Consider the following 11,509-nt stretch of genomic DNA (forward strand, 5'->3'; position numbering starts at 1 on the left):
TAGCAACACGAGTTAGAGCTCTCTGCATGTTTTAATGTTGGATTGGTGTGAATAGCTTCAAAGTTGTAGGAGTAGCAGGTGGAAGAATTGGAATAATAATAATAAGTATGTCGAAGAACAATAGTTGGACTTGCTTAAGCAAGCCCACCTAACAATAGTCACACCCCACATGGGCGCCCCCTCTCTGTTATGGCGGAAAAAACCTGGGCCGAATAATTGTATTATTCAGAATATAGTCTAATGTAAGTGTCAACTATTTGAAAAATATTTTTTGTAAAGGATGCAAAAGAACCACACTAACAATAAATTGCATAAAAAACATTTAATATCCACCATCTCACTCATTCAAAGATGTATTTAAAGCATTGGGATAACATAAAAACAACCAGAACGTTGAACAGTTAAACAAATATCAGTAGCCTGTCAAGTCCAGAAACAACCCCAAGAGCCTACCACTTTCGTATCTGATCCAGGAAAAGGATAGTAGTAGGAAACATTTTAAGATCCTTTAATTTATAAGCCCATTAGGACAGGTCCCTTGAGATAGGCAAACAAATGTTGTTTCTAGAATTCTGTGTAGCCAACAAGTTACATGTCCTTCTGAAAGTCAACACTATGAACTGCAGTTCAGGAGACTATAAAGAGGAACACACAATCTGTTGGCCAATCATATTTTAAAAACAATAAACTTTAAAAGCTCTATGGACAGGTTTTCTCAGTTTAAAGAATCCATGTGTGTGCATTAAGTACATCCTCCTCTGCTCTCGTCAAACTCGTAAAAAAATAAAATCATACCATTTAAGTATTTGAATCTAGACAAGCCGATGGGACTAAGAGGGCGAGGGAAATGATTAAATCCTGGACATTTAACACATTATCTTTCCCCTAAATGAGTCGAAATCACCCAGATGATTCACACAATTATTTATATATATATATATATATATATATATATATATATATATATATGATCCATTCTTTAAAGACATAGATATAAAACAGGGGAGGCAGAAAGGACTGTAATCCATGGACACACATGTAACACACATTTTATACTATTCCTCATTCCATTCCATGCATTACAATGAGCCTATCCTCCAATTTCTGCCTCCACTGCTTTATATGTATATCCATTCTAGTGGATCCCGTTCACTCTAACGCTGAGAGAGAGAGGGACAGGCACTCTGAGGGGCGGGGTGCTGTCAATCAGGCTCGCATTCAGGAAGGTTCAGATACAACTGGTCTCCTGTCGTCTGATTGACAGTTGCACCTCGTCACCCTGTTCCAAGAGTTGGGAGTTTGATGAAGTTGCCCTTGTAAACTGATTTTAGTCCAAGAGTCATGACTCATGAAAATGATGACCAGCAGCATCTGGGTCAGAGGTGAGGTTAGGGGTCAGATTTCAAGGTTGAGGGTTGTTGTCGATGGTTCTGATAATGATGATCTGCTCCAGGTTTGGGGCGGGGGAGCTGGGCTGCAGCTGCTCCACTAGAGCACGAAGGCTCTCAGAGCTTATCTCAGGGTCAGGTGTAGCGGGGTCAGGGTTAGAGGTCGCGGGGTCAAAGTTAGGGGATGCAGGGTTAGGGGTGGCGGGGTCAGGGTTGGGGGGCTGAGGTTCAGGGCTCGGGGGCACACGGGAGATGAGACCCTGGTGGTCCAGGGGGATGTTAAGGGGGAAAGAACCCTCTGGGACGTCTGGTGGTGGACCTGGAGACAGACACACACACACACACACGTCATTACAACATCAAATTTGTCTGTTCTTTTTTTCAGTCTATTGTTTGTACAGGTAGAAAAAACCCATAATTGACACAATTGTGAGACACACAAACAAATAGCAGCTCACCAGGGTGCGCCCTCTCCATGTGTTTCTTCAGGTTCTGCTTGCTTACAAAAGTATTCCCACACAAGTCACACTCTACTGCTGGCCTCCGACCTGCAGCAGAACAAACACCATCACACACACACACACACACACACTACCTGATTTAGAGCCATTAGTACAGCTGTATAATGGGGCTCTTAACACCCATGAGCCAAACCTCTACCACCATCTTGTCTTGTTGGTAAGAGTCAAGGTTACACCAGGTGGAAACTTAGCATCTTGGTGCAAACACTTGGTCAATCTGGGCCTAAATTACTTTACTCTACCTTCTCCCTGCCAGGGATCTACCATTTTATCTGGCTCCATTCTTCTCCCTGTTGTCTTCTTTTCCCTACACCTCTCTCGTTCTCTCTACTGTCTCTCTCCTCTCTCCAGGACATCAAACACCCTGAAAAGCCCCAGAGATGTTCATCACTATACTCTACTACTCCTTTTCTATCCTGTGAGAATACATATTTAAATGAAAAGTACCAATCATAGAAATAGGACAAATAAATCAATCAATCAAAGGGCTTCATATACATGTTGGTGGTTTGTTGATTGGATATGTCTGTCTGAGTGTGCGATTGGTAGACTCACCTTTGTGGAGGCCGCGGACGTGTTTGTTCAATTCTGATGATGTAGAAAAGCCTTTGCCACACACCCCGCACATGTGCGGAGTCTCACCTGGCGCGCGCGCACACACACACACACACACACACACACACACACACACACACACACACACACACACACACAGTTAGTGTGTGATGAGAAGTGGGATACATCTACAATAAGCAGGTTGTGTGTGTGTGTGTGTGTGAGAGAGTATCTCACCTGTGTGTTTTCGAGCATGAGCGATGAGAGAGGAGGAGACCGAGAAGTTCATGCCACAAGTGTCACATTGGTAGGGTTTCTCCCCAGTGTGTCGTCTCATGTGGTAGGTGAGTGTGCTAGGCTGGGCAAAGCACTTCCCACAAACATCACATGAATACGGCTTCTCCCCACTGTGGAGCCTGTAGGGATACACACGGTCAGGTTCACACACTCTCACACTCACTCACTTACACACACATTCACACACACCTGCAGTGTATCTTGTAGTTGGAGGAGGTAGCGAACTGAAGACCACACTGTTCACAGGTGTAAGGTTTCTCCTCTCCATGGTGCATCCTACAGTGGAACACCAGCTGGCACTTCTGGGCAAAACCCTTGTCACACTGAGTGCAGGCAAATGGCTTCTCTCCTATAAGAGAGAAAGAGATTAGAGTGTGTAAGAGAGAAATATGTATGTGTGTACTCTCACACACTCTGAGAGCAAGAATACAGCTACTCTCCAACATAGACGGAGAGTTTGTGTTTGTTTGTGTGTGTGTGGTGCGTCACCTGTGTGTATGCGTAGGTGAGTCTTCAGTTGGTTGCCCTGTCTGAAGGATTTGGTGCAGAAGAGACACTGGAACGGCTTCAGTCCTTTGTGTATGCGCATGTGTCTGCGCAGGCTACTGACCTCGGAAAACACGTGGTTACACTCGCTACACACTGGCTGGTCTTTAGACTGCTTGCTCTTCAACGGGCCCTTCTTTTTCTTCTCCTCTCCCTCCACCACGTCTTCTCCCTCATCCTCTTCTCCATCACTTGAGAGGTTCTCCTTCAGTTTACTCCTCCCCCTCCCTCTCCCCCTCCCCCTCCCCCTCCCCCTACCTCTACCTCTCCCCCTCCCCCTCTTGGCAGACGGTTCCCGTGACGATGGACTCAGGTCTGCCGAAGTGTCATTTTCGCCAGGAGTTTCTGGGTTGTCGACATCCTCCAACGACAGCTGTTCTGTCTTTACGCTGCCCCTCCCCCTGCCCCTGCCTCTGCCTCTCCCTCTCCCCCTCCCCCTCCCCCTCCCTCTCCATATTGCTGTTTGGGGCCTGTTAGCAGTTGTAGTTTGTGCCATGTAGTTTGTGTCGTCGGGTGTGATCTTGGGTTTGCGGCCCCTCTTCTTCCCTCCTCCTCTCTGAGAGGTTTGGGGGGTGCTGGGAGCGGATGGGATGTACTCTGAATCGCTCCCTCCATCCTCCTCCTCCCTCCCTCCATCGTCGTCGTCATCCTCCATCCCTCCATCCTCCTCCCTCTCCTCCTCCTTCTTCTTCCCTCCTTCCTCATCCTTCTCTTTCCCTCCTTCCCCATCCTTCCTCTCTCCCTCCTCCGCATTCCTGTCTGCTGACATAAAGGACATGCAGGAGAGGGGTGCAAACCCAGGGCTGGGAGGGGAGGGGGTGCTGGGTAAGGCCGCAGGGGAGGGGGTGTTGTGGGCAGCCTCCCTCCCTGCTCCCTGCTCCTCCTTCCCTGCCTCTGTCAAAGGGTTTGTTTCGGCCAGGTATAGCTCTGTCTCCGACATTCCCAGGTACACAGCCGCTTTGTGCACAGCCTCTGATCCTGCACTGTCACCATGGAAACAACAACAAATGCACAACAAACGCACAACAACAACAAGATCAGACAGAACGGTCAGCATCTCCTTAATCACCTTCTACTGTGTATCATAAGCATGTTAAAGAGGCAATGATAATACTTTTGTGTCCTAATGAGCAGGTTAAGTATCATGGTCTGCATTCTACCTGTGAGTAGAGAACTCTCCTTTGTACATAAACTCCAGTAGCATCTCAAAGGCGTGCTGGCTGACATCCTCAGGGTCAAGGACCATGACCTTGCGACCCTTGTTGGACTGGGTATAAAAGTATTTGCTGAACGCCGCCAGAACGTTCCGGTGAGCTCGGAACCGAGCGTCTCCCACAGCGACAGTGATGTCACACAGGAAGTCGGTCTCACGCTGCTTACGCAAGTGCTCCAGTAGGAGCTCGCCATGGGGCCGCCGTGACATCGCTGCTCCCAGGTCACACCGGGGTCAAACTCCTGGGGACAATATCAAGACTGAAGATGGAACCACAATGTAGAATCACTGTGCTCAAGTAATCTTAATTCTCAAGTAACTTAATTCTATAAATGTCATCATAACCTTAAAACTAAAGTCACACACAAGGGAACTGTGGTCCAATCATGAATAACTTGAGAATGTGGCATCCCTGTATGTGAACACATTATGGCCTCTGTATCTATTAGACAATGGCAATTGTTGAAGAGTTATTGTTGCCCTAAGCATTTCATTGCATCGTATACGGCTCTATTCGATGTATATGATAAATAAACTTTGATTTGGTATTTTATGGCTGTGCTATTTTCACAATGCATGCATATTTCTTCATAGTTTACAAACATAGGTTACTCACCGTTCTATAACGTAAATGTAGAAACTATCAGGTAGTATTCTGTTGAAGTAAAACAATAAGGTCATCATCAATCAATGCTCATAATTGAGTTTCTCCGAATGTAAAAATATTGGGAAATAAGAGTTTCGGTTTTTCAAGTGACTAGCTATGCCATTGCCAAACATTCAAATATCATTAGCTACACGTTTATTTGAAAGAAATACATTTCAGAAGTCCATTATTAAAGCAATGTGTTTAGCTTTGTATTTAGATGAAACCATAACTGAATCTTATGTTTTGTAGCAACTTATCGGAAGTTTAACGATATCGTGAATGCGAGTGAGGGCTAGCTAATAATAAAGGGCTCTTATTTCGAAATGGCGCGAGAAGCGAGCGGTGAAATTCATAGGAAGGTTTAAAAATGCCCGTACATTCAAGTGCATAACCACACTTCTATATATATAACTGTAAAACCCCATGAAATTGAGAAAATGTGTCCCAAATAGGTTTTAAATTCACAACATAACAATACCTTATAATCCCTCTTCATCATCCATTTTGATGTGACGTCTCATAACGTCACTCTCGCGAGACCAAACGCATAACTGTAAGTAGCATTTAATCGAAATTCAGTGGTAGCAGTTGTCCACCCCGGAAACTAGCAACGTAGCCACTAGAGGCATGCGCAGAGAGGTTAGTCAGTGATAGATTAGTCAGTTTCATATTTCGTTATATGTGCAAGTAAGAAGGAAGATATTTTAAATTGTGTCACAAATGTTTTTATTTGCTTATCGGCAATTATTCACGAGGGCAGAGGATCTTGTCAGTCACTCGCTAAAAATCGTATTCTTACATATAGATAGGCAAAGATAAGATCCATGAAAAATACAGGATAATTCGATTTAAAAACTTCAGTCTTGAAATGCAAGAAATAAATATACGTTTGTATGTGGCCATTGCCAAACAAGAGACACATTGCAAAATCAAAACATTTTACAAAAAAAAAGCAGTTCATTTGCGAATATAATGTAGTGGAAGTTTATTCCTTCAAGGTAAAGCAGCTTGTTCTATGGAACAGTGAGGGTTCTATGAGGACATATAGAATAGGGAGGCATGTGACAAGGTTTTTCAAGTGTTATGTGGGTTGTGTGGGGGTTGGAGGGAGTGAGTGATGGGCTTAGAAGGTAGGCATGTGATGAGGTTTTTCAAGTGTTATGTGGGTTGTGTGGGGGTTGTATGGATGTTGGAGGGAGTGAGTGATGGGCATGTGAGGAGGTTTTTCAAGTGTTATGTGGGTTGTGTGGGGGTTGTATGAAGGTTGGAGGGAGTGAGTGATGGGCTTAGAAGGGAGGTGTTCCAATATGATGAACGTGGCAGTAGGGTTGCACTAGGAATCGGGCTGTAGCCCAGACAGTGTCGGCACAGCTCAAGCTGGAGGTGCGGTCGTAGCAGCTGGGAACCGTGGATGCCATGAGGCCCAGGGGGATCAGGAAACCCAGGGTGACGCCCCCTGCCACAAGAGCCCCCTTCACCAGATTGTCTACACCCTTCCACAACCAGCTAGAGAGAGAGAGGGGGGGGGGGAGGTAGAAGAGAGAGGGGGGGGGGAGATAGGAGAGGATGGACACACATTAAAATAAGATAATCTCTCTAAGGTCTTTGAGATAAAATAGTAGATAGTAGAGTAAGATAAAGTTGCCCTTGCATAATGATCTTACTGTAGGTGGGATGTGGGTTTTTCCTGTCTAACCTTTTAGCCTGAACATGAACACTGCTCTCCTCTTCTTCTACCACCTTCTCCTCTTTCTGCTCCTCACCATCAGAATACTCCATCTGAGGGAATCATAGACCTCTTTTCAGGAGCTTCTCACATATCAAGTCTGAGCCCTATCTGGCCCTGAGCTCACCGCAGTACTGCTCACGACCACACGGCAGAGACAAAGCAAACATCTAAGCTAGAGACAAATTCTGACGCAGGATAGGAAAGGGACAGACAGGGAGAGAGGGGTGAGTCTGACCCACTGACATGAAGAGTAGGAGGTCTAGTTCCTCCCCCAGAGAGAGAGAGAGAGAGAGAGAGAGAAAAAGAGAAAGAGAAAGAGAGTGAGGAGGGGGGGAGAGAGAGAGAAAGAGAACTAAAGACCCACCTGGGTGCTGGCCAGTAGGCCCATTTCCTCTGCCAGGGGGATGGCACGCTGACTGCCTTGACACACAGTCCCGTCCAGGGCCATGAAAGTCCCCTCTCTTTCACTGAGACAGAGAGAAAGACAGAGGTTTCAGGATTCATAACACTCAAATAACTACTGAATCAAACTATAGAATCAAAATATGTGTATGTGTGTGTGTGTGTGTGTGTGAGAGAGAGAGAAAAAAACTTGGGTTAGCTACACAATACTGTCACTTAGATTGCCCTGCAGGTCCGTCATCTTTTCCCTCATTTCCTGCAGAGCAGACAAAAGATTCAGAAGACACAAATATGCACAAGCACGGACACCCACATGCATGCATCCCCCCCCGACACACGCACACATAAACAATATACCTGTATGATGTTGAGAGATTCAGTGTGGGACCTCTCCAGCTCCTCAGTCAAAATGTCTTTCTGCAAAAAAAAGACAGTTCCAGTTCAGCCAACACACACACACACACACACGACACGACACTGTATCAGCTACAATACGTCATAAAGACGAACACATACCAGCTCAATGCAGCACAGAGATACACTTTAACAATTTAGTATAGAAAGAGAGAGAGTGAGAGATATAGTTCCTACCTCCAGTATGATCTCATTGCTCTGTACCAGGGCGAGTTGGGCTTCCTTTAGCTGATGCTGACATTCAAACAAAGACCCAAATTAACAAATGTTCTACAGCCACAAAGAATAGTTAGTATGTTCTATCTATAGTGTGTGTGTGTGTGTGTGTGTGTGTGTGTGTGTGTGTGTGTGTGTGTGTGTGTGTGTGTGAGAATGTGTCAGCCACCTGCAGCGCCCGTAGATCTCTACTGTGTTTGGCGATCTTCTTCCTGCCTTCGTCTCTTTCAGGTATCAATCTCCTGACTTCGCTGCTGATGGCCTCGATCTGGTCCATCAGATTCTCCTTGTCCCTTTCCTGCAGGAGGGAGGGATGGAGAGGAGAGAAGAGAAGGGCAGAGAAGAGAAGAGAAGAGAAGAGAAGAGAAGAGAAGAGAAGAGAAGAGAAGAGAAGAGAAGAGAAGGAACCATTAATTTTTTAATCAGACTGTCTGACCTTGAATTCTAAGATTGACCACTGGGGTACCTGCACTTATTGTCCCCCACGATGAAATGGGGGAGGGGACTATGGATCGGTCTCTGTCCGTTTGTATGTCACACACTTCTGTCCGATCGTACGCTGGGACAATTTTGATGAAACTTGGGTGAATGATGCGACTTGCCATAGAGATTGTTTAGGAGTCTCGAGGCGAAACTGGTTCATCTTGTGATGGTGCAGCTAAAGTGATAGGTTGTTATCATTCAAAACGTCATATTTGGGTGGAAAGAGGAGAGCACACCTCAGACCGCACCTTATGGCCAATTGACTGTCACCAATTCACACAAGGAGGGGCGCTACATCATTCTTGGGGGACAACATGTTTACTGTACACTTGTTTTCACATCTGATGATGATGATCTTTGTTTCTGTGTAGTTGTTTCACTTATAGTAAGTAACTCTAGATAAAAGCGTCATTTAATGGTTTGTACGTCATGTGATGTTTTGGTTTACCGCACAGGTGTGTGTCTCTCTTTCTGGTTTGTGTGGTCAACACCTGTTGACTCTCTCACTTCCTGGTTACCTACCAGGTGTTTCATCTTTTTCTCCTGACTGCTAAGAAGAGTCTCCTTTTCGATCAATAGGATCCTGCTAATTTCTAACTCTTCCATCCATTGCTCTGATTCATCGACAGACTGCTTCATACTGGAGACCAGACAAACGCACGTACGCAAGCAGGCACACACACACACACACACACACACACACACACACACACACACACACAAAACATGTCAACAAACACCAGAGGAGAGCAAATAGGATTGTACCTTTCCTTGTTTAGTAGACACACTATTCCAATGCTCACCAACCCCAAAAGTTAATAACCAGAAAGTAACAGGGAGTGCAGGATTTAGTCCTAGCCCGGTGCTACCACAACTCATGGTGGTTATGACTGGGCTGAAGCCTGAAAACCGTATAACAGTAGAACTCTAGGGATCTAGAGTCTAGGGATGAGACGTGTGTGTTTGTGGAAGTCAAGGTTACCGTTTGATTTTTTTGCAGAGGGCGTCTTTCTCAGTGAGGAGCTGGGTAATTTTTTCGTCGCTAACCTCCAGGTTAGCCTGCAGTTCTGTTTTCTCCTCCTTCAGCCTGCTCCGGGAACGCTCCAGCTCCTCTATCCTATCCCTCATCTCCTCAGCACTCCTACACACATGCATGCACACACCACACACAGGTCAGAGAGTACAGACCCATGTCAAAAACATTGCTGGAAACATTATTTCTGCTAACTAATCATGAGTGATATGCTGTGTTTTGATGATAATTCTGCCTGCTATAAAGATGTCCCACACAGTATGTGTTTCAACCAGTATGTGTTTCAACCAGTATTTCACTAGTTTGGTTACTCTCTTGAGATGCCTATGCCTTGGGTGTGTGAGAAGTATGTGCTTTGGCTTGGATGCTATTATGGGAGGGCCAGCCTCCGGCGTGGCCAGAGGCTGTGGGTGGCCCTCCCTTGGGAAGAGTCAGGCCCTGATCGTGGATCTGGTGGGGTCCATCTGGTGGGGCAAGCCCTTGTAGCCTTTCACATACATCCTCTCCTCCTCTTTCAGGTGCATCCTCTCCTCCTCTTTCAGGTACATCCTTTCCTCCTCTGACATGTACAGCCTCATAGACTCCTCCCGCTGCCTCCCCTCTAAAACACACGCATTCAAAACACATCTAGACTCAATGCAGACTACAGTGCAATACAATAATATAATACAACACACTACACAACACCAAATATAATGTTGTGATGTGTCCTCTCTCCTCGCCTCCTTCTCAAAACACATTGGAAATGGTCAGAGGGGAGGAACCCCAGATCTTCTCCTCCAATGAGTTTTGAGAGGGAGGCGAGGATGGAGGATGCGACGAATCAAGAAAAGGAAAGACTTGGCGCCTTCTTCCTAGACATAAACAGAATGTCATAAATGATGAACACTCACCCTCATACTCATGGCCTTCATCCTCCAGCAGTCTACACACAGAGAAACACACACACATTGAGTAACACACATATAGAGGGGAGAGCAAAGAGAGGTTCTCACTCTAAAACAGAGAAATTTCATATCTTCTTCTTCGAAAACATCCATCTCATGTAGCCTTGATCTGTATAATTATATAAACTGACTGGAACTCATTTATAAGTTGACTTGGCCCTTTAGAGATTTGGCTGGTGTTGTCTCTCCCATGTGTGTGTGTGTGTGTGTGTGTGTGTGTGTGTGTGTGTGTGTGTGTGTGTGTGTGTGTGTGCATGTGTCTACCTGGGCTTTTTTTCATCACCATGGAATGGCTGTAGTTTGTGAAACCTGTCCATCTACAAACATAATAACAGTTAAACTATAGCAAAAATCCTAGCTCCTACCCAGGGCATAACATTAACGTTTTGATCTACTAGCCAAAGTGTCTGATGTCAAGGCAAAGATAACAAAAAAGACTAACTAGCATGACTCCTGGCACATTGAAAATTACTCCCTGCACAGAACAAACCTTATGTAGCCTTTAAGTTCTGCGCTTGTCCCAGTATAAAAAATACCGCTAAATATTTTCCCCTGCATGTTTTCTATCTCACAAGCGTGTATGTTGCTATCTTGCGCTGTCGCGTGTAGTCGAATTTTACTTTAATGCTTTATTTTAATGAATTATTTGGTTGTAACTAAGAAAGCTTTGTGTGAAAGTCAGAAGTGTGAGTATGATGCTCAGCAGTTACAGTCAGCTGGAGGAGGCAGGAGCAGCAGGAGTGTTGTTGCAAATGTTGAATCAACGCAACGGTGACAATAATTGCGGATAGCACTAGTTTCGTTTTTAAATTAAAGTATTAATTTAAAAACGAAATAGTATTCCCGAACTTTTGTTGGCTACCCGCCAAAGTGGCTGATAAGATTTACAGATTTACCCGCCAAAGCCAAAGTCTACCTGCATTTCATGGGTGGCGGGTGTTATTTTTTTTGCCCTGCTCCTACGATTATAGACCGTGATGAATGACAGAATGACCGAGCAGAGGTCACCCTGGAGTCGCAAATAGCTTCATTTTGTCAGTAAGACATTGGATTGGCATGCAGGAGACCCAGAATGAAACCCAGTTGGTCATATCAGCATATTTAACTCCTTCCTGA

General features: G+C 45.2%; 1 protein-coding gene across 1 annotated transcript; it reads right to left on the reverse strand.

Moving 5' to 3' along the window:
* Positions 1 to 325: 325 nt before the first annotated feature.
* mynn (myoneurin) lies at positions 326 to 5,678 on the reverse strand. Its single transcript, XM_083674236.1, has 9 exons — positions 5,648 to 5,678; positions 5,137 to 5,175; positions 4,468 to 4,762; positions 3,251 to 4,290; positions 2,951 to 3,110; positions 2,702 to 2,880; positions 2,465 to 2,551; positions 1,847 to 1,936; positions 326 to 1,707 (listed from the first exon to the last, which is right to left on the reverse strand). The coding sequence occupies exons 3-9, from the start codon at positions 4,728 to 4,730 to the stop codon at positions 1,403 to 1,405; spliced, it is 2,124 nt and encodes a 707-aa protein (XP_083530362.1). The 5' UTR covers positions 4,731 to 4,762; positions 5,137 to 5,175; positions 5,648 to 5,678; the 3' UTR covers positions 326 to 1,402.
* Positions 5,679 to 11,509: the final 5,831 nt, after the last annotated feature.

This window comes from Argentina silus (genome assembly GCF_951799395.1).
Source record: "Argentina silus genome assembly, chromosome: 1".
NCBI classification, from domain to species: Eukaryota; Metazoa; Chordata; class Actinopteri; order Argentiniformes; family Argentinidae; genus Argentina; species Argentina silus.